We start from the raw sequence: 27,318 nt of genomic DNA, 5'->3' as shown, positions 1-27,318 counted from the left end.
TGTGGTCAGAAAAGAGGGAGGCAGGAGAGGGCTAGAGCTCTTTGAGCGGGGGCAGAGGAGCTAGCAGAGGAATCAAACGGCAGGAACAAATAGACTTGTCAGTGCTCTTCCCTTCAAAAACAGTCAATGCTTGTGACTTGTTGGTATGAATTCTGGGTGCGTAAGAGCTGTGGGGTACAGGGAAAGTGCCTTGGGATACAGAGACCGAAATTCTAGTCCTGGGCTTACTTTTTTCTAGTTGTGAAACCTGGAGTGAGTCCTTCACTAGTGCAAACTTCAGTTTCTTCACCTGTGTAGTGGAGTCATAACATCTTTCTCATGAGTTTGTGGTAAACATTGAAATGTGAAATGCTTTTAAAACGTGCTTTACAATTTTCTTTTCGTTGCATCTACTCTCACATTGGATCGTGTGTGCGCGCGCGCGCGCAGCAGTATGAGGTTAGGAGAAAGTTCTTTGGAGAAGACAGAGTTTCCACTTCCACAAACATTTTCTTAGCATCTACTTTGTACTGAGACTTGAGGAAAAAAAAAAAATCACTCTATGTCCTCAAGAACTTCATGGTCTGCTAGGAAAGTGAGAGGAATAAAGGAGATGCATAATGAATGTGGTCGGGTACAATAAAGACCGGAGGACCCAGTAGTGTGTGTGTTGAGGGTTGAGGGAGTCCAGGGATCCTGCTTCTTCCAATCGATGTGGATAGGAAGGTATGGTAGGTTGTCAAACTTCTTCCCAGCATGGGATGTTGTTGGCGCGTGCCATCCTCAGTCCTCTGGAATGGGGAGGAAAGAAGGTAGAAGCCCCCTCTCTGCCTCCGGACCAACCTGCTTCCCCAGTAGCCCGTGCGGCGCCTTACCGAGTCAGACCACTGGGAGGCTGGGGGAGCCGGATTGGGCGAGGAGGCGAGCGAGATCGGGGAGCTCTTATTTTGACAGGGGCCTCTCCAGGCTCTGGTATGAAGGCTGAAGGAGGCAGCCAGAGAGCCCCGATGCTTATTCAAGCTAGGGAGAGAAGCCGAGTGGAGGGGCGAGCGAGGCTCCGGCTGCGCAGGGGAGCCCGGGGAGGCGGCGGCGCGCGGCGGAGCGAGTGGCCGGACATGCCCCGGACTCGGGGCCGCTGCACCACCACCGCCGCCGCCCGGAGCCAGCCGGCCGGACGCCCGCACGCCTGGGTTCCCCCGCGCCGCGCCACCCGGGGGCTGGGACCCAGACCTTCTGCGTCTGACCAACAATAAACGCCCAGACAGCCCCCTCCCCGCCCCGTGCCCGCTGTCCCCACCGGCCCCGCCGGCCTTGGGGAAAGTGAAAGGAGGAGGCGAAGCAAGGAAGGAAGGAAGGAAGGAAGGAAGGGAGGAGGAGCAGGAGCTCGAGCCTTGAGGTTCGGGGCCGAGACCCCAGCCCCGAGCCTAGGGCCGGACGGGTGTGCGCGCTCTTCCGCCGCTGCCCGGCGCCCACAACCATGCTCCGCGATTGGGAGGCAGGAACCTAAGCTCCCAGCGACCCCCGGATACCCTCTCCCGGGCCGGGCTGGTATAGAGATCAAGGCATCCAGGATCTAAAGATCACCTCCTGCCCGCCCCGCTCCGCACCTCCAGCTGGTGAGCAGGAGGACCCCAATCCACCCACCGACCCTGACCTGGTCATGGCGTCCAGCTCCGGCCTGGCGTGAGGACCCCCGACCCGCAAGAGGTGAGGGGTGGGCTGGGGCTGAGGGCGAAAGTCATGCCAAGCTAGCAGAGGAGCGAGGAGGGAGATCAGTTCGAATTGGGGAGGGGAACACAGTCTGATTGTCTCTTGCCCTCTGGCACGCACCTCCGAGTTGTTTAAGGGGTAAGGGCACCCGCAGGGTTAGTGGAGATTACTCTTGGGCCCCCTATTAGGTAGGCAGCCCCAGAGCACAGTAGGAAGGGTTTAGGGGCAGCCAGGGGACCCTGCCACCCTAGCACAGAGAACAAGGCCGGCCTTGGGCCAGCTGGAGCAGCAAACCTGCCCTGGGGGCTTCTGGGAGATGTAGTCCCCCTCCCAGGTTCACCAACCCCTTGGGTCCCGGCACCCTTCCTGCCTGATGGGAGCCTCCAGAAGAAGGTGCATTGGGATTGGGGATTGCTGGGGTCACCCTCTGGCCCCAAGCACTGCTTAGGAGCAGCAGGGGTTGTGACTGGAGGAGTCTCCCCAGCTGAGGAGTCTCCCCAGCCTAGGATTCTTCGTGGTGTGGGGTGGGGCAGTCACACAGTTCCTTGGAGGTATCCGTGCACTGCTAAGGGGAAGTGGCCCCTGCCTTGGTCCTGAGGAATGTGGGGAAGAAGAGAAGTGAGGCTTAGGACTTCTTGCTTGGCTGAGATAAGTTCTGTCCCAGGGCTGCTGGAATTTGGTTTAAGGAGACACTGAGGTCTACTCTTCCCTTCTCCCTCCTGGGAGTTGGGAGGGAGTGTTCCTCAGAGTCTGGGGATCTGGAGGGTGTCTCATTGGAACAGTAAAGCCAGGATCAGCTTCTGTGTGTCTGTCCAGCTTCCTTCCTTCCGGGTTTTTCTGACACCACCTCCTCCCTCCTCTTTCTGTCTGTCTGCTGCTTGGGGTGTATGTCTCTGTCTGTGGCTGGGGCAGGGGCAGGGGGAGTCCTCTGCTGCTCTGCTGCAGGGAGGAAAAGTGTTGCCTTGGGAGAGGTGAGCTGGGCATGTGATTGAACTCTGGCAAAGGGCTTACCTAGGAAAACTGTCTTCCCATTACCTGCTGTAACCCTACTGATGTTTCTAAGCAGCTTTCCAAATGAGACTTTCAAGGTGGGCGGGCGTCCACTCACTTTCTCCCTGGTCCTCAGCCTTTCCAGGGAGACGCCACTTCTTCTGGGCTAAGGCTATGTGGGCCCTTGGCTGCCTCCTCTGGGGCAGGACCACGATTTCATAGCCCCAGGTGAAGAACATGTTGAGGCCCTGTCTTTCTGGTGTCAGCTTTGAGGCGCCTGCTGATAGAAGCCGCAGGCCAGGGTGAGGGTGGCTAGGAAGGTGAGGGGTAGGGAGAGTCTATGCCAGAAAAAAAGATGCTGCCTACCCCAGGTGATTAGACTCCATGGCCTTAGAGAAGAACCAGGCCTGAAGGCCAGCCTTCTGAGTACTTCCCTCTAGAGGTTCTCTGCTTACCTGTGCGTCTCCTAATTGGGGTGGCGTGGGGATTAATGTTGGAAGGGGTGTTTGTGAGGGCTAGAATACCTATAATCTTCGGTCCACAGTAACTCTAGCGCTTGGGTAGCAGGAGATGGGTCCTGGAGGTCCATCCGGAAACTCAAAATGAGGCTCTAATTACTGGGGTTGAGTATCAAAGTGGGAAGAGATTACAGAGTCCTGGAGAAGGATTGGTGGTCCACAGAAATCTGGGACTAGCACAGCAGTGGGAATGTGGGACCTAGTGAACTTGCTTATTGATTCTGTGTAGGACACTCATGACTTTGAGTATTTCCTGCCTCCCAATTTCTGGGTACCTAGGTTAAGTAGGAGCCCTGGGCTGGGCACTCAATTTCCATTAACAGGCAGGGGTAGCATTCTGGGCAGAGGCCTAGTGGGTGGCAGTGTCTATTCAGCAAGGGCTGGAATGCTTGGCACCTGCTTTAGATTAAAGGAGATGCCTGCAAAGAGGGGCTGCCTGCCTTTGGGGGGTGTGGCCAGGATGGAGCTCCAGGGAGCCCAGGAGTGGGATGCAAGGAGAGGACCAGGGTTGGAGGCAGCAGCAGCTCTAGCAGGATTGGAGGGAGCCAGAAATCACCCAGTTTTGCAGGCCCTCCTCCATGGTGTCTACGACCAGAGCTGGGGGCACCCTCACACTAAATCTGGCACCATAGGCTAAAATTCTGTCCCAGTGCCTGGGGACAGTAGGGAGGTGGGGCAGCGGTGGGGAGCCAGTCTAGTCTTCTTAGGACCAGAAGAGGCCTGAAAGGAGGTAGAGGGGCACTTTGGGGTTCTTGTTGTCCTGATGCCATATTTACTCTTCCTGGGGCTTCTTGGTTCATCATAGTGAGGTACCCCAAGAGCCTGGGCACCCAAGGGTGATGAGGAAATGGCATCCTTTCCTTGTACCAGGGAACTTGGGTACTGCCCGGGTGCTGACCTAGGGTGAGGAGGCAGAAGGGGATGGCAGCGTGGGAAAGTGGGCAGCTGTGGGAGCCAAGTGGGTACAGGCTGGGTGCCTTGGGCAGGGAAACTCTGCCAGACCTACTCTCCCTGGGGTGGGGCTGTTCCAGGGACTGGCTCAACCTGTTGAGTGTCTGGCTGCTCTAGCTTGACATCCGTGCCCCTGCCTGCCAGCGCTACCAGCTGCCCACCCATAGCCACAGTCTGGGGCCAGCCCCAGAGATCTGGGGAAAGAAGGCTCTGCCTGGCTAAGGGGAGCCAGGATGCGGCTGGTAGAGGCTTATTCAGAGAGTGCTGATCTTTCCCAGCTCCTGTCCTGTAACTGTCAGAGCTGGAGCTCCAGCCAGCTGGAGGTCCAAGTAGCCAAGTAGCTAGGAGCTTAGGGGTTCGGGGAATGCCACAGGACTAGAACTCCTGAGGTGCTGCATGCCGCTTGGATGGGTGGCCCTGAAGACAGCAGCATCAAGGTACTGCCTGGAATTTCCTCTGCTGGGTGTTTGGGCTGGGCCTCCAGATCCCCATCCCCATATTGGCCTGAACTCCCCTCTCTGGGAGAGAACTGCCTTCTTTCATCAAAGGTTGGGGGAAGGGTAGTAAAGGTATTCTGCTATCCTGGGAGGAGAAGGATGACTTCTTGCATGTGGAGGTATGTTGCACTGCCTCAGTCTCCCCAACCCCCCCTTCCTCATAGAGAGAAGGGAAGCCCTGGGTTGTCAGGTAGCTGGTGCTGCCCTGAGTGTGGAAGATCCCTGATCCCTGGAGGCCCTTGTTGCCCCCCATCCCTCTCCCCCTTAGCATTAGGCCCAACCTGGGGCCCTGCTAGGTGGTGGGGAAGGGGTGTCAAGGTATCAGTCTATAAGGGACAAGGTGGTTACCATGGCCCATGAGTGGCGGTAGGGGCACAGGAGAGTTTGTCTTTCCTTTTAGCCCTGAGGGGAAGAGAAGCCTTCCCTGCTTTCTTTTCCAGTCAGTGGCAAAAGCAGAGTCCTCTTCTTCTTTGCCTTCTTTCCACTCCAGGCCCTCCCTGCTTGGTCTGGGGCACCTGCCTTTCCTAACTTTGGTGCCTTTTCTAGTCCCCTTTCCTCTGAGGCAATGTCTGTCTAACCCCCTCCTCCAGTGGGCTGGTCGGTGGCTCTGCACTGGCCTGTCTTCCCCTCCCCCTCACTCCCCCTCACCCTCAACGGGAATGGCCCTGAATCCAGCATTTCGAAACCAGGCTTGTTTTGAAATCCCTGAGCACTTCTCCACCCCCTCTGACTCCCATCCTCCCCGCTAGCCCAGGACTTAGTCCTCTAACCTGACTTCACACTGTGCCGTGCCAGGGAGTGTGTGTATGTGTGAGTGTGCACGCGCACAGATGGTCACATGTGTATTACTCTGTGTGTGTGTGTGTGTGTGTGTGTGTGTGTGTGTGTGTCCCGGTGTGGGTGTATCTTCTTTCTGTCAGCATTTCTGCGTATTGGCCCATGTCTTTTGTCCCTGAGCTCTCCTGGGCCTTCTCTATGAATATGACAGCCTCTGTGGTCTTAAGGAGACATTCTTGGGGAGTTTGGGGTTATTTTTAGCAGGTATCTTGGAAGTGTGTGTTTGGGAGTTGTGTCTGTGTATCTCTTGGCTGCACGTGTCTGGGAATATCTCTCCGAGTGTGTGTGCCCAGGGTTGTGTCTCTCTGATGAATGTATGTGTGTGTTTGTACACATGCCTACACTCTGCTTCTGTTACCATCTCTCTCCTCCTCCCTGGGAACATGTTTGGGGTGTGTAGTCACATGTCTCCCTGAAGCTGCCTGGGACATGGAATCTTCTGTTCTTTAACAGGGAGCTTTCCTGGCGTGGAGCCAAGACTCTAGTAGTTCTGTGGTCCTTGGAGAGAAAGTGGTACAGTAGGGAGACTTTGGGATAAAGTGTCCCCAGGGCTGGGCTGTCTTCCTCTGCCCCTCATGGACACCTAGCACCCTGAGGGATACCAACACCACCAGTCCACCCTCTTGTTGTCCTGAAGATACAGTGTTGGATGTCATAGGGAGGCCCAGTGCTGAAAGGAAAGGCCTGAGGGACACTTCACTCCTGGGGTCATTTGCTGCTTTGAGGACAAGGAACAGTCAGATCAGACTTGGGAGCTTGGTGACTAATTTAAAGTTCAGGAAGCTGAATTCTCTAGCTAGGGGCAGAGAGCAAAACAAGACTACATCTTCATATTTCCAGCCTCAGAAGAGGACAGGGGGACCTGAAATCCTAGGGGGGTGATGTGCCACCCCCAAAGTGTGAAGTGTTTGGGGTGGGGCCAGCTGCCATTGTAGTAGATCCTGGGAAGTCCTCCTCCTCTTCCTCTTTCTCCTTCTCTTCCTTCTTCCTTCTTTTTTATTGATTTTAGAGAGAGAGAGGAAGATAGGGTGGGGAAGAGAGAGAGACAGAGAGACAGAAAGAAAGACATCTATTTGTTGTTCCATTTATTTGTGCATGCATTGGTTGATTCTTGTATGTGCCCTGACCAGGGATCCAACCCACAACCTTGGCGTCTTGGAATGATGCTCTAACCAAGTGAGCTACCCGGCTAGGGCCTGGGAAGTCCTTCTTGATGTTTAATCTCATTCCCTCTATCTGCAGTTAGACAGTGTTCAACAGGAGGGTGGTTGCCAGGTGGGTTTTGTTTGTTTGTTTGCCATGCCAAGGGTAGTGACAATAGCAGAGTTATGTCTGCATGGGTTGTGGGTACTGAAACCCCTGATACCTCTCTATGACTCAGTTTGCCATCCTGGGATCTCAGGCTATAATTGAATGCTTTCCTCTAGAAGCATTTGTGGCAAATCAGTGAGGAAGAAGAGGGCTGGGGCAGGGGCTGTTTTTGAGTCAAGGGCTTGTGGAGATAGCACCAGGCAGTGGGCAGAAGGTAAGCTGTCCTCTTCATGTATTTTTCATGTCCTTTTACTGCTGCCCCCTCGATGGCCTCTGGTCCCAGGATGAAGTGGGAGGAAGGGAGGGGTGGAGGCGCAGGTTGGTACAGTGCTCAGTGACCCAGCATGGGGAGGGCCTTGGCAAGGAATTTTCAGTTTATTTCTCAATCTCTGTCTCTGAGACACGCACACACACGTCACTGCAGACACCTTCAGGAGATGAGCCCAGAAAAATCACCCAGGGGTAGGGCAGGGCGGTCCCAGATGGGGCCATGTGGAACCAGCCTTGTTATGGCAGATGCTCTGCGCTTGCCCTAGAACTGGAAGTTGAGTCCAGCGGTCTTCTCCCCAACTCCCCCATTCTGTGCCTGGGAGCAACATAGGCTAGAGAGGGTTAAGTCTGGTTGGCAGGGACACCCCCTCCCTCCTGCCAGAGAGAGAGAGGGAGGGGTGGTTAGCAGCTTGCTCTAGTTGGCCTCTCTCCCAGAATTCTTTGGAAAAGAACTCCCCTTTGACCCCCAGTACAAACTGAGCCCAGCCACCAGCCTCCCTCCTGCCTGCCTTTGGGAGCGTCACCCAGCCCCCTCCTACTGAACTGCTATGCCTGATTCTTACCCCAGGCCCTCCCAGCCAGGTCTGGTCCCCAGGACTTGGCATCTTCAGGGGATAAGGGGTATAGCCAAGGAGACCACCCAGCAACACAGGACCCACACCAATCTTTTCCCTGACATAAGATAACCCTGGGGGCGGCTGGTGCTGGAAGCTGGGGTCCTCAGGCTTACCAACCCAGGCCTCACCGCAGGTCTTCTGGCCAGGTCATGGGATTATCTGTCTGCTCCATCTCTCTCCCTGTGGGGCCGAACTCTGAGGAAACACTAAAGCATCTTCTTGAGACTTCTCTTTCCTGCTTCCAGAATGGGGGTGGGTGCGCTGTGGAATAGTGTGGTGGGGGAGCTGGTTGGTCCTGGCTCCCAGCCAATCCACAGAAGTCCTGGAGGGGGTGGGGTGTCTGAGTAGTTCAGAGACTTCCAGGAGCTGCAGGCCATGTGTATGCATGTATGTGTTTATGCGGTGTGTGTGTTGGGATGGGTCTGGGGTTATGGGAGAAGAAGGGACATTGATTGCTGGCCTGGGGCTTGTAGCTGTGACCCTCTCTCTATAGGGAGCCCCAATTCCATACCATACCATTGAGCCTGAGCCCAGATACACATTATCCCTGAAGGGAGAGGTCCTCTGCTGGCGTGCGCCCCTTTCCCCTTGCAGCCTCCTTGCTGATCTCTGTCTGCCATGGCCTCCTGCTTGGCTTTTTGTCTCTAGTGCCTTCCTCCTGGCTTTCTGCCCCCACTTCTTTTCATTCTCCTCCCCCAGAGGAGGGGGACTAACAGCCTGGCAACCTGGACCGCAACCTCGTAGGGAGTGGGGGCTAGGCCAGGGCAGGAAGGGTTAAAGCAGCTTCTCCAGCGAGAAAGTCCTAGCCCTCCTGTTCACTGGATCCTTTCTCCTGGTGGGAGGTGGGAGGTGCAGCTCAATCACACCTGGAGGGCAAGGCTGAATTTCCTGCTCATCCTAAGCAGTCTCCTCCTCGTTTCTGGTCTCAGCCTCGGCTGGCTGTTCAAAGCCAGGGTGGCTACCCAGTCACTGTAATGTGGTTTCTGCCTTGGCCCTTAGAGACACAAGGCTCTCTCTCTACTGCCACCCTGTTCTTTCCCTCCCTCCCTCCCTCCCTTCCCTTCTTCCTTACTTAGCAACAACTCCCTGAAATCACAACAAACATGCCTGTAGGCTCCTGGTCTGACTAGGGAAAGCTGGAGAAAGCTGTGGACCGGGAGGAGACACTTCTAGACCAACCTCAGGAGGGAGGGGCATCTAATCCCCCCAGTCCTCGCTGCTGGAGCACACTACCCCTCAGGGACTGGGAGGTAGTGGTCTCTGCTTCCAGCTCAGCCAGTGAGAAAAGTGGGGAGCAGTGACAGGTGTGGTTGAGCAGGGTTAGGGGCAGGGCTTGGATTCCACCCCACTTGACCTTTGACCCTTACCTGCAGAGTAGGAGGGGCAGCAGACTCCAGTCCTGACTTTGGGCCTCTCTCAGCTGGGGTCCTGTGCTGTTGTCATGGTAACTTGCCATGCTCCCTCCCCTGTACTTAGGGACCGGGATCATAATGGATTGAGGGTAGGTGGGCTGGGGCAGCTGGAGAACTTCGCTCTTAGAACATCTGCCAGGCTGGACACCTGTGTTGAGGGAGTGTAGAGTGATGTCTTCTCTTTGATCCTTTCCTTGAGCCAGAGGAACTTGTGGCCTCTAGCTAGAAGCTTGTTCATATCAGGCGTGGAGGGACTGGAATGAGTGAGTGAGATACCCATCCTTTCATCATAGCACAGAGGGCTGATACCAGGGTGAACTGGTATTTGTGAAATGGTTAATAACACAATTGCTGGAGTGTCTGGGTTCAAATCCTGACTCTTCTAACTCTGGATGGTGTACCCTAAGCAAGTTATTTTACTTTTCCATGCCTTATCTGTAAAGTGGGGTCAGGGCACATGCAAGAAGAAGCAACCAATGAATGCATAAATAAGTTGAACAACAAATCGATGTCTCTCTTTTTCTCCCCTTCCCTCCCTTTAAAATCAATTAAAAAAAAAAAAAGTAAATGTACTCTTGTGTAGAATTGTCCTGAGGATTAAATTAGATAATGCACATGAAGCATTCAGGACAGCTTGATGTTTCAGACTAAATGCTCAATAAATGTTAGAGAGCATCCTCGTTATAAGTCATAGCTCCTCACAGGAACTCTTGACCCTCCTAGGGGCTTTAGCAGGGGAAGAAATGAAGCAGGCGGGGGTTGGGAAGAGACAACCTTTTCAGTACTTCAGACTCCTAGATTCTAATACCCTTCCAGACCCACCTTCTTGCTGCCTCAGTTTCCCCATTGTTGGTGCTGGCTGCCATTTAAAAACATTTTTTTTTTTACATTTTTATTTATTGATTTTAGAGAGGCAGGAAGGGAAAGAGAGACATTGCTTTTGTTGTTCCACTTATTTATGCATTCATTGACTGCTTTTTATGTTCCCTGACCAGGGATCAAACCTACAGCCTTGGGGTATCAGGATGATGCTCTAAGCAACTGAGCTGCCTGGCTAGGGCTGGTGCTGGCTGACAAATTGATTGCAAGTTTACCAAATAGCCATGGGACTGGAGAGGGGTCTGGGAGACTTAGGACATGTCTTCCTCTTTATCTTCCAGTACTTCTCCAGGCTGACCCCTCGCTCCCTGAGTCTATTAATTGGATCAGCTTTAGCACCCTTCCACCATCCCATCCCTGGCTGCTCTGTTTTTTCACCAGGCCAAACAAGACATTCTGTCTTTAAACACCTTAAATGGCTGCCTCCTTTCCTTCCTGGCTATGGGGTCAGGGACCTTCCTCTTAGGCCTGCCTCAGTGCTCTGGGTTTCCTGGATTCCCTGTGACACACCTGGGCATTTTCCGTGAGCGTGGTGAGTCAGTGCTCAGAACTTCAGCATGTATAGAAGCCCATGGGCATACCTGACACCTACTGCGCACAGATGGGCAGGGAGGAAGCATCCTGAAGTCCAGGGGAGGAGTGCGGTTATATCGGCACCTACGGTGTCCAGAGGACACCCCTAGAATCCTTTCCTGGGCTGATGGGTGAGCATGGGCAGTCTGGAAAAAAGTCTGCTTCAGCCCTGTGTGCCCTGGAGCAGGGGAGAATACTGAGTGATGCGAGCTGAGCACGGCTCCTAAAGACCCAGGGATGGGAATGGGATGGTGGAGGGACTGAGGCTTGGGAACTTCCGGGTAAGGAGCCCAGGAGTGGGCAGTAGGGATGGTACCTACGACAAGGGGAGTTCTGCAGATAGGTGTTTTGGATCTTCTGGGAAGTGAGTGAGTGTCCAAATCCCTGGAGAGAGTTAATCAAAATGTGGCAGAAGTGCCTGGGACAACCGGGCTCCTGGGTTTGAGGACTGGACTTGGCCAGCAGGTATCTTCTCTAGCCTCATACCAAAGGCAGTGGGCTGGAATCCCTGGTTCTACTCACTACCTCCTTCTGGGACCCGAGGGGAATACCTCCCTTCCATAGGCCCAAGGGTAAGGGGTCAGAGTTGGCTGGACCATGCCTCACTGCTGGGCTAACTGTGGTGTTGCCTGTGCCCAGCCCCGGGAACTTATTCCTTGGGCAGGCTGGGGCTATTTTTGGGATCGGGCTGGGGCTCTGGGGCTGGTTTCAGATGTTCCCATGTGAACAGGAGAAAATGGGAACAGATGGCTGGAGGGTTCCATTCAGTGGGTCCTGCAGGGAGCAGGTTATTTTTAGGGTCTTGTTAACCCTTCTGGGGGCTTGTGGAGCCATCTTGAGAGGATAGTCCTCTCTAGGTGAGAAGAGAACAGGTCTTCTCCTTGGACCCCTAATTACCAGAACTGCGTTTCCCAGTCGCTCTTCTTTCCTTCTCAGGTCCTCCTAGTTTAAAGAGGTCCATGGCAAGAAAGTAGGCTCCTGCTTTTTCCCAGCCCAAACCTTACAGAGACTGCCAAGGAGTCAGGCAGGGAGAGGGGTGCCTGGCATAGGGGATACAGACACTGTTGAAGGGAAATCCCCCTTTGCTTGCCTCCTGGGGTTTTGAGACACAGACCTGAGGTGAAGAGAGTAGACAACTGCTCTTCGGGTTCACACTCTGAGTCCGAGTGTTTGTCAGTTAACCCAGGGATGCCCAGGGGAGCGCTAGCCAAGGGAGCTGGCCTCTGTGAGGAGTGTGGAAGAGCCAAATCTTTGTACTCCGTACCATGAATGTGATGCCCACGAACCCTTGGATACTCCGAGGATAAATGTCTGGACAATGCCCACCTTTACCAAATGCCCACATATTTGGATGCCATTCAGGGAGTAAACAAGGGGACATCATGGCCAGAGGTGGTTTGTTGAGGGCTGAGTATGTCATAGGCATTCTGTTAGTCTTACTAAAAGTATGTTACTCCGTGAATTTATCCTCACTTTGCAGAAGAGGAAATTGGGGTTCAAAGGACCGAAGGGGTGGAGAAGTTGCTGTAGCTCAGAAGGGGTGGGATGTGACTGACACCCTGTATGCCTGACTGTAAACCCAGTTCTCATTCCACTGCATCACTCACATGGCCTGCCAGGGTCCCAACCCCTGGACACCTGGCACTGGACCACCGCAGGGAGCAGGTTTACGGAATGAGGGTGGGAAAGGAGAGCTGGGAGCAGGGGACCCTGCCTGCCACGGCTCTCACAATTCCCTAAGGCTTAGGCCTAAGCCCTTCTTGCCTGACAGTGCCAGGACTGACACCGGCAACCCCAGTTGGCCTTCCTGTCTTCCCTGCAGGAGGATCACAGGCACACATCCTGTCTTGTCAGCCCCCACCCCCACCCTCACCCTGTCCTGGCCCACATGCCTCTGCTTCCTGTAGGGTCATGGCAGTCTGGATGTCAACAGAGAGAGAGCTTCAGGGCCCTCCAGGTGCTGCTGGTGCCAAGAGTTTGGGCCAGGAAGGCAAGGTGAGGGGGGTGGGAGGATGTCTCTGCCACTGTTAGTACCTGGTGAAGAGAGCAAAGTAGCGGCAGCCAGTCTTGGGTGAGGTCCCGCCTGTGGTATAGGTTGACTGTGCCAGCAGTCTGCCTACACTCCACTCCTCCCACAATGGCCCCATTGTTCCCAGCCGCCAGGCAGTTTGGAGGAGGTGGTGCCTAGGCCACCCCTAACCCCCACCCCCTAAACAGGGGCCAGATTAACCCCTTGGAGGCCAGAGGCTAGGTGAGGGCCCACAGGCTATTTCCGTGCCCATTCCTCTCTTCTTGGAATACAGGCTTGGGAAGCCACACTCTACCTCCTGTACCCAGCAACACAGCACCTCCAGACACTGAGGTCTCCCACAGGGTAGTGAGTAGCACCTAGACCCTCTCTCACCTTCGTAGTGGTGCAGATGCCAGGGGGCAGGAAGTGCCTGTGGGGTGGCACGGAGAGACCAGATATATTTGGGCTGGTGGGGCTAATTCCAGCCACTACCGCCTGCCCTACTGGCTCCTGAGCTCCTTTCCTTCCTGTGAAACCAGAGCTGGGTTGGGCCTAGCTCAGGATTTCGGTGGATTTAAAGAGGCAGTACCATCCCTGCCAGCTTGGCTGCTTCTCCCCCTCCCCAGGTAGGGTCTGGGGCAGAGAGAGGACTGGATTGCTTTTTGCTCTTCCCTTGCCTCAGGCTAACCCCTTGCCCTTGCCCCTGTTGGGGTACCAGGCTTCTGGCACTCCTCTCTCCCAGAGCTTTGGGCGGGTGGGGTGGGCGGGGGTGGGCTGTGGTTTCCTGTGCCGGCTGTTTGTGCCTGGCCCAGAGTGCCCGCTGCCTGCCTGGGCTTCCTGCCCTGTCTTGGTTCATTGTGTCCCCCTCCTTCTGCTTCTCCCTGCTGGGGGAGGGAGCAGTCATGGATTGGGCAGCAGACTTTGGGGGCACTTCACTGCCTGGGCATGACTGTTTCCCTAGGCCTGGCCACACTAGCACTAGTTGAGGGAGCCAAGAGAGGTGACCTCAGGCTTGTCTAGACAATGGTACTTGTCTCTGCAACCTCTGGAAGGTACAATGGGCACCAGAATGGTGCCCTGTAGAAACATCCTGTTCAAAGACCCCAGACTGGAAAGGTCTGGGGCAAGGAGTTTCCATGTCCCTACAGGGCTGGGGTTGCCTGACATTACCTGGAGCTGCAGGTGGGGTCAGGCTGGAAAGTCCGAGACAAAAGTGGTTGATCTGCATGGTCTCCTTCGGCAGGAGGTAGGGGAAGTGGGGAGAACTGCTAGGAACCTCAACAAGGAAGCCACCCACTCTCCAACCCTGGAAGTTCCCATATGGAGGGTCCCAGGGCAATACATTGCTTCTTGAGCAGTTGCCTGTTGGGCTACGAATCCTTGACCTCCCCACCCAGCTGAGTCACCACCTCAGGAAGAGGAAGTGACCTGGGTGGTAGAGAAAAACTTCTAGGGACCAAGGAGTCCTGATGCCCCAGAGAAGGGGGACTTAGGACCTTGTTGTCTTGGGGGCTGCATCTCCCTGAGTCAGAGGCCAGGGATCCCGCCCCTGTTGCTCCCAGCAGGGCCCTGTCCTTTCAACCATCACAGGGTTCCTAGCAATCTATTTCTGCTCTAGAGGTATTTGCCCGCTGAATGGAGAAGCATGGGCCCTCCAAGGTTTTCTCACTGTCTCTTCCGGGTGGTTTTGAGCTAGGCAATGAGACTGATGGACTGGCTAGAGAACCAAACAGAGGCTCCCAAGGTGAGGGTAGCTGGAAACAGGCAGATTGCCACTGGTGTGTGAATGCCCTCTGGCCCCTGGGCCTGTGGCAGTTCTGTGTTACTCCAGACGGAGCTGGAGGCTCTGGGCTGCATGGAGGCTTTCCTGGTCTCCCACCTCCAGCCTCCTTTAGGCCCTGCTTCCTGCCCCCTACCACCCCATGTTGCACAAGGAGGGCAAAATATCTCAAGCTCTTTGTCTCATCCACCTCCCGGTCTCTGTCCCGACGGGTATGCTCATGCCCTTTTACTTAGGAGACTGGCACCAGCTCCCTGTTTGTGAGCACTTGTCCCCACTCCCCACCCTAGGCCCCAAGAGGGAGCCACAGAAGTGTGTCCTCAGAGTCCCATCCCTTTCCCTTTTACCCATCTCAGGGGCTCCTGGCCTGGAGCTGGGAAGCCCCCTTCACTCATTGTTTATTTTAAAACTTCACCCTCCTGCCTATATCCCTGAGGCATTCTAGGTCTCTTCTGGGACTGCGTGTAAGGAGGAGGGGGTCTCTGGAAGTTGGGCTGACTCCTGAGGTATAAAGGTAGGGCTGGGTGTGAGATGGGAAAGTTCTGACTCAACTGTTCTTGACTCTGCTAGTCCTGTGGCTAGGTGGGAGCAAGGGGCTGGTGTTCTAGGGGAGAGGGCAATTCTCAGATTCTGGGGGCAGAGCCTTGGTCTACTTGGGACACTAGAAAATACTAATTTTCTAATAGCCCCTTCCCAAATATATTACAGGTCCCAATATTTAAAGCTGTAAACATAGGAGTTAGTGGTGGTCCTTGCCCAGGCCCTCAGAGAGGGCTGGGCCCAGTGGCTGGCATGTGGGAAGCCCACCTATCTGATGCAGGCTTAGATGAGCAGTCCTGACACACAGTGGGGACACTGAAGTGTTGGGGGAAGCACCATGGAAACAGAGTCCTGGTGCTGCCACTTACTGGTCACTTCCTTTTCCTAGACCTCACTTTCCTTATGGTGAAATGGGCATAATAAAACTATCTACCTCCCACTGGGTGGTAAGTAGTGAGGATCAGTGAGAGTGGAGCCTGACACCCTTGTCAGCCACAGGCCTGCTCCTTAGCCCAGTGCAGACTCCATCCCTTTCCTGCATCTATTCTAACCTGAGCTGATGAAGGAGACGGGGACTGGCAGCAGGCTGCTTCCCAGCCAGGTCTTGGACTTTGAAACCTTCCCCTGAGGCACCTCCCTTCCCAGAGACAGATCTGGAGCCCAGAAGGCCAGTGTGCCACAGGGGTAAGTTAGGGTTAGACTCTCACAGGATCACAAGCTGGCCCCCTCACCCCAAAGTCCTAGCCCAGTTTCCAGCAGTTGGGCAGGGAACAGAGGGACTGTGCACTGGTGTCTGGCAAGGCCTGTCACCTGTACAAAGCTTGGGGACCAAGGCTTCTCTCTTCCCCTCCCCCACCCCGTGCCAGAATCGGTTGGTGGGGGGTAGTGCAGGACAGGGCAGGGGGCGATAGGGTGAGGCTTCTGTTTGTGTAAATCTGTTTGTTGGCGTTGTATCTAAGGTCCTGTGTGTGTTTTTCTCTGTGATTACCAGGCTCAATTTTCTAGGGCTCTCTTGTGGCCGGCCTCAGTCTTTTCATCTGTTCAATGAGTAGGCGAGAGCACTCGATCCCTGCCCTCGGGCAGCCTTGGTGTCCGCAGGCCGCTGGCAGTTTCGGGGCTCCTCCTAGGGCCAGCGCCTCTTGCGTCCTCCTGAACACCTCTGCGAGGGGGTTGGCGTGGGCGCGCCTTTAGCTTCCTGGGCTCCCTGCGTGTCTTTGTCTCTTGGTCCACGTGTGAGCTGTGAGTGTGTGTGTGAGTCAGAGTTCGGGTGCTGGTGGCTTTCGGAGCCCCTGCCTAGCGGCGCCCCGCGCTAAGCCGAACCTGGGCCCTGCTGCTGCGCACTGGCCTTCGCGGCCCTGGGCCCTGTGTCTACCCCTGCGTCTGGTGCGGGGCCCCGAGGGGTGCTGCAGTCCCGTCCGCCTCCTGCTCCATTGCCTGTTGGCTCGCTGGCTCTCTCACTCGCTCTGCCTTTCTGCTCCGGCTTTGCCGAAGGGGGTGGGGTGGGGTGGGGTGGGGTGCGGGGGGTGGGGGGAGGGGGAGGGGAGGCTCCTGCATTCTTGCGGTTGGGGAGGAATCTGAGCCAGCGTTACTGGTCTCCAGAAGAGCCCAGCTGCAGCCCCGGGGCCCCGCCAGGCCTCTCGCTGCCCGCCCAGGCCTGCTGGAATGGGCATGGGCTAGGCCCCGATCTGGGGGCGGAGCAGGGGGGTGGGGTGGGCGCCCATCCCTGGGGCTGGACACTGTGCTGACGGTGGGTGGGGGCCGTGAGGGGTTCTCCACCCAGGGTGAGGGGTGTGCCCTGGGAGAGATCTCTGAGTCCCTCAGGGTCCCAGAAAAGACCTCAGGACTACCACACGTGGGTACCTGGGTACGGTTGCAACCTCCTATCTTGTTAGTGCATTCTGCTTCTGTGGCCAGGGGCCTTGCTAGAGAGACTGCAAGCTCCATGTGGGTAAAGAGTGGGAGGGATGGGATAGTACTGGCCTTATTTGAGACCCCACCTAGTAGTCATTTCTTTCTTTCCCAACCCTAACTTATATAGTTCCTTAGTCACAGGGCTGTTGGGTCCTCCCCGCCCTCCCTCTTCCCCTCCCCTTCTTACACCCCCTCCCCAAGTCACAAGTTTTCTCTTTGGGGCTTGTTGCTGCAGTCCGTGCTCCAGTACCGAGTACCTGGCTGGGCCCTGGGCACGCACAGGGGCCGTAGCCCCACTGTGTGTGGGAGTCATGAGGATCCTGGCTAACAAGACAAGGTGTGTGGGTGTCATGGAGGGTGGGATGTGTGTGTGTGGAGTGCGGGGAAGGGAAGGGCCAAATAGTGCTTGGGCTGAGCTGTGCTGGCTTGAAGAGTGAGCCTTCGTGGGCACCTAGCTTCCACGCCACCAGTGGGCTCAAGGGGGGTCAGAATGGGAAGGCCTGCCCTGAGGCAGGAGCCCACAGCCTTAGTGCTTGGTCCCAGGGTACAGAGGGGAACGGCAGCCAGCTATGCCTGCTGTTTAGTCTCTTCCAACCTGTTCCTCTTAAAAACAGTTTGAGTAGAACCCCCACCCCCCACCACACCATGGGGTCCAATGGCGCCCTCTAGACTCAGTCTAGCTGGGAGGGAGGGGCAGTGCCTGCCTTCCTCCCCTTCCCCAGGAGAAGCCTGCAGACTGGGCCAGGCGGCAGCAGCAGGACAGCAGAGCTGAAATAAATCTGAGCTGGTGTGGAATGAGGGGGGATAAATATCCTCTCCCAGTGATGTGATCTTTCCAGCGGCTATTAATAGGTCTCCGGGGAAGGGGAGGTGGTGGGGGGAGCCAGCTGGATCTTAAAGGGCCCACAGCTTAGGCTGCTGGAATCCTTGGCTTTAGGCTGCACTCCAGTCTGCTCCACACGCCACTCCCCTTCCCCTTTCTTCCTGCTCCTGCCTGCCCCCCCCCCCCCCCCCCCGCCCCCAGGCCTGCCTGCCAGCTCCCTTCAGGCTTTCCCCTTCCTGCTCTGGGGAGCTGTCTGGACCAGTGGGTAGTGCTTTCCCCCACTTCCCCAGGGAAATAGGAGTGAGGCATGAACAGTGACCCTCAGGTCCTGTGCCCTTTTCTGCTAGTGTTGGGACACACAGAAGTTGAGGTTTGGGACCTTGGAAGGAATCTGAAAACAGCAATCCCTAGAAGAGAGGATGCTTAAGAGTTGGTCAGGTGCTAGTGTGTATGGGGTAGTGGTGCCATGGAGGCTTGCAGCCTGATGGACGCCGGGGGGTGTGGGTGGATTCTGCTAGGAAAGGCTCTGGTTTTCTTTTGAACTGTAGGGGACTGAGGGTGGAGGGGGTTTCCCCTACTTTAACTCTCCAAGGTAAATGGCATCAACCCTGTCTGAGGAGCAGTGGAAGGAGGTAGGGAATAAGCTGGTAGTCTTAAGATGCCACTCACACCTACCATTAGGTGAGGCAAGATGGGGCAATTAAAATCCAGGCATGCTAAGCCCCTATCAAGATTAACTTTTCATGTCTCTCTCACCTTCTCCCAGGTTACCCCACCCCAGGAGGAGAGAAGCTCCAGGGAGCCCGCCATTGTCCCCCCACGGCCACTGCCCCCCTGCCCCATCCAAGCCAATGCACCCAGAAAATAAGTTGACCAATCATGGCAAGACAGGGAATGGTGGGGCCCAATCCCAGCACCAGAATGTGAATCAAGGACCCACCTGCAACCTGGGCTCGAAGGGTGTGGGGGCGGGAAACCATGGGGCCAAGGCCAACCAGATCTCGCCTGGCAACTCAAGTCTGAAGAACACCCAGGCAGGGGTGCCCCCTTTCAGCTCACTCAAGGGCAAAGTGAAGAGGGAGCGGAGTGTGTCTGTGGACTCTGGAGAGCAACGAGAGGCTGGGACTCCATCCCTGGATTCAGAGGCCAAAGGTACCGCATTTACTGATCTCCAAGAGTCCAGCATATTCCTCAGTTCAAGGCCCAAACTTGCTGGGAGACCATCTTACTGTCCCCCTTGCCTAATCTTCATTGCCTTCTTCCTTTAGATGCCACCCATGATGGGGCCACACAGAGTGTTGGGGTTTCTGGTCATTCTCTTTCCTTCCTCTCCTGTTTTCCCACCAGAACCCTCATAGGGGAAGAGGGAGGCGCTCTGGGGTGAGAAGCAGACCTACACAACCCAAGAACCTCCTGGTATCTGGGCTGGTGGGAGCTGCTGAACAGCCACTGGCCTGGAAGAGTAGCAGCGGCTTCTTCCCTCCCTCCCCCCAGCCCTTAATTAGAACCAGTTGTGCTTTGTGCTGGGTGGGGGAGGGGAGACAGGCAGTGGGGCTGTAGAGAGAAATCAGAAACAAATGGTGGTGTGGTGGGGGCCAAGAGATAGCTAAGTGCCCACCATAGCCTGGGCATTGCCCTGGGCTTTCTGGGAGAATGGGCCTGGGTGTGAGAGGACAGGGCCTTTGGGTACTCACTCTGACCCTTGCCTGTCTCTGTCCTGCCTGGGCAGAGGTGGCACCCCGGAGCAAGCGGCGTTGTGTGCTGGAGCGGAAGCAGCCATACAGTGGGGATGAATGGTGCTCTGGACCAGACAGCGAGGAGGACGACAAGCCCATTGGGGCCACCCACAGTGAGTGTCTAGCATGCCATGATGCTGTGTCCCCTGGGGAATGGCTGCCCCTAAGGGAGCCTTCCTCTCTTCACCTAGGGCTTTAGAGGGCTGAGCCTGGGCAAGGAGCAAGGGTCTGGAGCCCACACTTCTTTTTTCTAATCCCACCTCTCAGACTCTGCGCTCGCTGCACTGTGACAGCGCTGCCTCTGCTTTCCAGGTGTTTGGCGGCCCCCTCTTCCTAAGGACCAAAGTGGAGTGGGGTGAATCTAAGGTGGTTTTGCCAATTAGGCCTCCTTCCATGAATTCCTGGCTTCTGCTGCCACCTACTGGTCAGTGGAGGGAGGGCTGCAAGAGTCCAGCATGACTTGAAACAATTGGCTCTGCTGTGCAAAGCTTTGCTAAGCCTAGGTGTGAGCTGAAGCTGGCTGTGTCTCTGAGGCACTTCCCTAATCTCTAACTGACTCCTGACAAGTGCCCAGGGTACATTGCCAGGAAAAAGTATGGGCGTAGGTGGATGCCCACTCCTCTCATTCTTTCCGTGGTCAGCATGTATTTGGGCCCTGCACAAGTGAAGAGGGGAGAAGCAGACACAATCCTGCCCTTGGGACACCCATACAAATTTATTTGGTGCTTTCCCTCAAGGCTTACATCTGTTTTGGGGGGTAGGGTGAAACAGCTTAATGCATAAGAAACTAGCCAGAGAATGTTAAATTGTGAACTTGTTGAAAACAGGGACTTAGAAAGAAGGAATAAAAAAAGGCTTGCTACCTTACTACTTTGTGGTTCTTAATCCTTACAACAGCCCTGTGAGGTAGGTGTTATCATGATGCCTATCACAGAGGAGGAAACACACTCAGCAGATGTTCGTGGAATGAGTGGAGTATGTCTGTGAAGTTGGTACATGGATCAAGTACTAAATGAAGCCTCTGCAGCTGGCTGGGATTTTAAAGATCATCTGGACCCAGGTCTCCCCAAAGGGACTGACTGGCAGTTCACGAGCCCCTAGCCAAACCTTACTCTGATCGATGGGGGTGGTCACTGCCTCCAAGGATAACCCCCCATTCCTGTTTATGGCATTAGATGACATTAGACTGCATCATTGCAGAAACATTGGAAGACACAGGGAAATACAAAGAAAGTATTGCTAATGTCCCATACTCAACACCAAGGCAACCACTATTACTATTTTAGTTTTACTGCTATTAGATTCAAAAGAGTTCTTTCTTAAAAAAGAAACTGTGAAAAGATTTTATTTATTTATTTTTAGTGAGAGGGGAAGGATAGGAGAAAGAAATGGAGAGAAACATCAATGTGTGATAGAAACATCTCGGTTGCCTCTCAGATGCCCCCAACAGGGGACCAGTGGCCTCTTAGTTCACAGGCTTGCGCTCAGTACACTGAATCACACCAGCCAGGGCTCAAAGAGTTCTTAATGGTGGGGCAGTATAATGTAGAACTTACTACCACAGACTCTTCAATCAGACCATCTTGGTTTATATTCTATGTTTTCACTAATTGTATAAATTGGGGAAGGGGCCTCAGTTTCTTCATCTATAAAAATATTTACCTCACAGGGTTGGTAGGAGGAGTAAATGAACTGATACATGTAACATGCTTAGAACAATATTCTTTTATATTATTGTTATTATTGTACTCGAACGCTCCTACTGAAGTAAAGCCTGCCTCCCTCCCTCCCCATAACCTGTACCCAGGAGTCCTAGTTCTATGTACTGTGTATGTACTTTCTTTCCCAGGGTGACCATCACACATTGGGGTTGGCTCTCAAATTCCCTCCACCCCAAACTTTTGGCTCTGTTCTTCTCTATAAAATTGGAAAGGCAGGGTCCAGAGCAGGGCCCCTGTGAGTTAGGACTATCAGAGAAGGTTTATACAAGGAGAGGAACTCAAGGCTGGGCTTGTAGGAAGGTGGCTGCTGTTCTGGCTCAAGTAGGCAACTCCAGGCATTTTGCCTCATACAAAGTGAGAATGCTGTCCCTTCCCATCTGCAGGCCAGACATTTTGCCGCCTTCTTCCTGGCACGGGAATGGGTCCACCTACTCACCTAGACCCGTTAATGACCCAATTGTAGATTTTTTCTAGGCTTGGACTTAGAAGTCAAGTTTGTGACTGTGGAACAAACTCTCTCTGATTTCCCAGTGATTTTTTTAGTTTGTGACTTGACTTCTGAACTTGTTAGGAAAAAAGATTCCTTTGACCTGCCCCTAAGCAGGGCAGAAGTTAGTGTTTCCATTTTATAGATAAAAGAACTGAGGCCTAGAGGAACAAAGCGTCTTGTTCATAAGGCCGCAGAGTCAGTTAGTGGTGGGGCTAGCATGAAAAACCATTAATTATTTGAATTACCAATTTGTGTGACCTCTTTGCCTTCTCCCCTCACCTGGTCAGTGTGCATGCACATGAGGACAGACTGCAGCATGAGGGGGCAGAGCAGGTCTAAGAGTAGGCTTTGCAGACTCTGTGGAGAATCACATTCTTAGTTATCCATTGGAATGCCAGTCACATGGGAACCCGTTCATAAGGGTCACACTTTCTCTCTCCTTTCACTTTACATGGTCCCCACGATTTCCGTCCTGGTCAAAGACTGGTCTAGTGCAAGTAAGAGTGAAAACCAGGCTAATGAAAACACCAGATTGTGGCAACAAATGGCCCTGTGGGCACCAGGTTTAAAGCAGTGAGCTTCGGTCACTGGGCACCTCTGGGATGGGGTGATGGAGGTACCAGCTGGTTCTCCTTTTTTAAATCTGGGCTGCTTACCCTCTTTCCTTTTCTCTCACGCAGATTGTAATGTAGCAGACCCAGCCATGGCGGCCCCACAGCTGGGTCCTGGCCAAGCTACCCAACTTCCCCTCAGTGAGAGCAGTGAACCAGGGGCCCGGCATGGGCCCCCACCAGGCCTTCGGCCTGATGCCCCTGGGGGTGGCAGTGTCCCTGGAAAGCCTCCCTCACAGTTCGTATATGTCTTCACCACCCACCTGGCCAACACGTAAGTGCCTCGGGACAAGCTGAGCTTGCTCACTTTATCCAGCACCCCTAAGCCTGGGGTCCTGAGTGACCACCCATAGCGGGCCAGGGCCAGGGTTGGGTTGGGTAGGGCTGGGTGAAGGCGAGGGCTATCTCCTGCCAGCTTAGCTATTTGTGCCTGACTCCTGTGCAGGGCTGCAGAGGCGGTGCTGCAGGGCCGGGCCGACTCCATCCTTGCTTACCACCAGCAGAATGTGCCCCGGGCCAAGCTTGACCAGGTGAGTATGGTGCCTGGTCCAAGCACCTGGTGCCTCTATTAATAGCCAGATTGGCTAGTACATCCCATTATTGTCTTATGCCCTGCCTTTGTCCTCTTGCAGGCCTCCAAAGTGCTGCCCACCCCAGAACCGCTACCCCTGAGCACATCATCAGCAGGCACACCACAGTCCCAGGCACCTCCACTGCCACCACCACCGCCGCCAGCCCCTGGCAGTGCCCCTCCTGCTCTGCCTTCTGAGGGACCTCCTGAGGACACCAATCAGGACTTGACACCCAACTCAGTGGGAGCTGCCAGCACGGGCGGTGGGACTGGGGGTACCCACCCTAACACCCCTACTGCTGCTACCAACAACAACACTCTGCCTCCTGGAGGAGACCCCAGCAGTGCCCCTGGCCCTGCCCTACTAGGGGAGGCCGCCCCCACAGGAAATGGGCAGCGGGGCCTGGTAGGCTCTGAGGGCCTGTCCAAGGAGCAGCTGGAGCATCGGGAGCGTTCCCTCCAGACACTTCGAGACATTGAGCGGCTGTTGCTCCGCAGCGGGGAGACTGAGCCTTTCCTCAAGGGGCCCCCGGGAGGAGCAGGTGAGGGGGGACCACCAGCACAAGCCCCACTTGCCCCCCAGCAGCCACCCACGGCCCCTCCCAGTGGGCTGAAGAAGTATGAGGAGCCCTTGCAGTCCATGATTTCTCAGACACAGAGCCTAGGGGGCCCCCCGCTGGAGCATGAAGTGCCTGGGCATCCCCCGGGCGGGGATATGGGGCAGCAGATGAACATGATGATGCAGAGGCTGGGCCAGGACAGTCTGACGCCAGAGCAGGTAGCCTGGCGCAAGCTGCAGGAAGAGTACTATGAGGAGAAGCGGCGGAAGGAGGAGCAGATTGGGCTGCATGGGGGCCGGCCTCTGCAAGACATGATGGGCATGGGGGCCATGATGGTGAGGGGGCCACCGCCTCCCTACCACAGCAAGCCTGGGGATCAGTGGCCACCTGGAATGGGCACACAGCTTCGGGGGCCCATGGATGTCCAAGATCCCATGCAGCTCCGGGGCGGACCTCCCTTCTCTGGCCCTCGTTTCCCAGGCAACCAGATGCAACGGGTGCCTGGGTTTGGGGGCATGCAGGGCATGCCCATGGAGGTGCCTATGAATGCCATGCAGAGGCCTGTGAGGCCGGGTATGGGCTGGACCGAAGACTTACCCCCGATGGGGGGGCCCAGCAATTTTACTCAGAACCCTGTGCCCTACCCAGGTGGGCAGAGTGAAGCAGAACGATTCATGACCCCTCGGGTTCGTGAGGAGCTGCTGCGGCACCAGCTGCTGGAGAAGCGGTCACTAGGCATGCAGCGCCCCGTGGGCATGGCCAGTGGTGGTGGCATGGGGCAGGGAGTGGAGATGGAGCGGATGATGCAGGCGCACAGGCAGATGGATCCAGCCATATTCCCTGGGCAGATGGCTGGTGGTGAGGGACTGGCAGGCACTCCCATGGCCATGGAGTTTGGCGGAGGCCGGGGCCTTCTGAGTCCCACCATGGGGCAGTCTGGGCTGAGGGAGGTGGACCCACCCTTGGGACCAGGCAACCTCAACATGAACATGAATGTGAACATGAACATGAACATGAACTTGAATGTACAGATGACCCCGCAGCAGCAGATGCTGATGTCACAGAAGATGCGGGGCCCTGGGGACATGATGGGGCCACAGGGCCTCAGTCCTGAGGACATGGCCCGAGTGCGGGCTCAGAACAGCAGTGGCATGGTAGGCGGCCCGCAGAAGATGCTGATGCCCTCACAGTTTCCCAGCCAGGGCCAGCAGGGGTTCTCTGGGGGCCAAGGACCCTACCAAGCCTTGGCACAGGAAATGGGCAGTACCCAAGATATGTTCAGCCCTGACCAGAACTCAATGCCCATGGGCAATGTGGGGACCACCCGGCTTAGCCACATGCCTCTGCCCGCTGCGTCCAATCCTCCAGGGTCTGTGCATTCAGCCCCAAACCGGGGGCTGGGCAGACGGCCTTCGGACCTCACCATCAGTATTAATCAGATGGGCTCGCCAGGCATGGGGCACCTGAAGTCACCCACACTTAGCCAGGTGCACTCACCCCTGGTCACCTCACCCACTGCCAACCTGAAGTCACCCCAGACTCCCTCACAGATGGTGCCCTTGCCTTCTGCCAATCCGCCAGGACCTCTCAAGTCACCCCAGGTCCTCAGCTCCTCTCTCAGTGTCCGTTCGCCCACTGGCTCTCCCAGCAGGCTCAAGTCTCCCTCCATGGCGGTGCCTTCTCCAGGCTGGGTTGCCTCACCCAAGACAGCCATGCCCAGCCCTGGGGTCCCTCAGAACAAGCAGCCGCCTCTCAACATGAACTCTTCCACCACCCTGGGCAACATGGAGCAGGGTGAGTCAGCTCAGCTGAGCAAATGAGCATTGGACTGTGGCACTGGGAGTCTCCCCAGGTGGATGGCTCTGCTTGGATGGAGGGGCAGATGTTGGCTTTTGGGTGTGGGCTTTTCACAGGAGCACATGTTAATCTCCCAGGCATTTTCAGGGGGTCACACTTGGCATCTCCTCATTGCTTGGGACCCTGCAGCTGCAGAAACTGTTTGGAGAAGCAGGGTGCTGTAGTGATAAACACGTGGGGCACTGTGTTCAGTAGGATGTCTGAATTGATGTGTGCCTGGAGGAGTCGGGGAGGTTTGGGAGCTGACCCCTTCTGAATCCCCAGTATGAACAGCCAGGTTCATTTCCCCTCCCCAGTCACCCCCTGCTCTTTCTGTCTCCCCGCTTCTGTAGGTGCCCTCCCGCCTAGCGGTCCCCGGAGCAGCTCCTCAGCGCCTCCTGCCAACCCTCCCAGCGGCCTCATGAACCCCAGCCTGCCATTCACTTCCTCCCCAGATCCCACACCTTCCCAGAACCCTCTGTCATTGATGATGTCCCAGATGTCCAAGTATGCCATGCCCAGCTCCACCCCGCTCTACCACAATGCCATCAAGACCATCGCCACCTCAGACGACGAGCTGCTGCCCGATCGGCCCCTGCTGCCCCCGCCACCACCACCACAGGGCTCCGGGCCAGGTGCGAGGACAGGCAGGTGGCCACAGGGAGAAGAGTTGATATGGGCATTGAGGGTGGGGAGAATGGACATGGCCAGCAATCACCCCTGTGGTCGTGCTGCAGTGCCTCCCGAGGGCCCCGGGAGTGGGGGTGTGATGTCCTAGGACACAGTTCCCACTCACATAGATATTTAGTGAAAGCAAGCCCAGGGCACTTCAGCAGTCTTTCTAGTACCCCCACAGCGTCCATGACAAACTGGGCCAGAAACTGGATCTCTCGGCTTCTAACACAAATGCCTCAAGTCCCTTTCATTGCAACCAGGGCAAGCCAGTGGTGAAAGTCCTCACCCCTGGCACCAGCTGGGTTGGGTGCACATAGTTCCTCACCTCCTTTTTTCTTTCCCCACAGGGATCAGCAATAACCAGTCCAACCAGATGCACCTGAACTCAGCTGCTGCCCAAAGCCCCATGGGCATGAACCTGCCAGGCCAGCAGCCCCTGTCTCATGAGCCCCCACCCTCCATGTTGCCCTCCCCCACCCCTCTGGGTTCCAACATTCCACTGCACCCCAATGCTCAGGGGACAGGGGGACCCTCTCAAAACTCAATGATGATGGCTCCAGGGGGCCCAGACTCCCTGAATGCCCCCTGCGGCCCTGTGCCCAGCTCCTCCCAGATGATGTCCTTCCCGCCTCGGCTGCAGCAGCCCCATGGTGCCATGGCCCCCGGTGGGGGTGGGGGTGGGGGGCCTGGCCTGCAGCAGCACTACCCTTCAGGCATACCCCTGCCCCCTGAAGACCTGCCCAACCAGCCACCTGGCTCCATGCCCCCCCAGCAGCACCTGATGGGCAAAGGCATGGCTGGGCGCATGGGCGAAGCGTACCCACCGGGCGTGCTCCCTGGGGTGGCATCAGTGCTGAATGACCCCGAGCTGAGCGAGGTGATCCGACCCACCCCGACGGGGATCCCTGAATTCGACTTGTCAAGGATCATCCCTTCTGAGAAGCCAAGCAGCACCCTCCAGTACTTCCCCAAGAGCGAGAACCAGCCCCCCAAGGCCCAGCCCCCCAATCTCCATCTCATGAACTTGCAGAACATGATGGCCGAGCAAACTCCCTCACGGGCCCCCAACCTCCCAGGCCAGCAGGGCGTCCAGCGGGGGCTCAACATGTCGATGTGTCACCCTGGACAGATGTCCTTGCTGGGCAGGACAGGTGTGCCCCCACAACAAGGCATGGTGCCCCATGGCCTCCACCAGGGGGTCATGTCCCCTCCACAAGGTCTCATAACCCAGCAGAATTTCATGCTGATGAAGCAGCGGGGCGTGGGCGGTGAGGTCTACAGCCAGCCCCCCCACATGCTCTCCCCACAGGGCTCCCTCATGGGCCCCCCGCCCCAGCAGAACCTCATGGTGTCCCACCCCTTGCGGCAGCGCAGTGTGTCTCTGGACAGCCAGATGGGCTACCTCCCTGCACCAGGCAGCATGGCCAACCTGCCCTTCTAGCACTCCCTTTTCGGGGCTGGAGCTGGGGCAATATTGCAAATAGGATAACCTGAAAAAATTTTCTTCCT

General features: G+C 55.9%; 1 protein-coding gene across 3 annotated transcripts; it reads left to right on the top strand.

The window, feature by feature from the left end:
* The first annotated feature begins 998 nt into the window (after positions 1-998).
* BCL9L (BCL9 like) lies at positions 999-27,318 on the top strand. Of its 3 annotated transcripts, none has more exons than XM_054592346.1 (9): positions 999-1,686; positions 17,022-17,123; positions 18,376-18,761; positions 19,339-19,458; positions 22,237-22,441; positions 22,613-22,697; positions 22,800-25,092; positions 25,488-25,769; positions 26,157-27,318. In XM_054592346.1, exons 2-9 carry the CDS (start codon positions 17,098-17,100, stop codon positions 27,248-27,250), a joined length of 4,491 nt encoding a protein of 1,496 aa, XP_054448321.1. In that variant the 5' UTR covers positions 999-1,686; positions 17,022-17,097; the 3' UTR covers positions 27,251-27,318. The 3 variants fall into 3 exon arrangements, with proteins under 3 accessions (XP_054448321.1, XP_054448322.1, XP_054448320.1); XM_054592345.1 differs by lacking the exon at positions 999-1,686 and adding an exon at positions 4,315-4,585; XM_054592347.1 differs by lacking the exon at positions 17,022-17,123.

The sequence above is a fragment of the Pteronotus mesoamericanus genome, unplaced genomic scaffold, assembly GCF_021234165.1.
Source record: "Pteronotus mesoamericanus isolate MK-2021 breed Mesoamerican mustached bat unplaced genomic scaffold, CSHL_Meso_final scaffold_36, whole genome shotgun sequence".
NCBI lineage: Eukaryota > Metazoa > Chordata > Mammalia > Chiroptera > Mormoopidae > Pteronotus > Pteronotus mesoamericanus.
The sequence above is the reverse complement of the archived record's forward strand: the minus strand, read 5'-3'. Positions and strand labels throughout refer to the sequence as shown.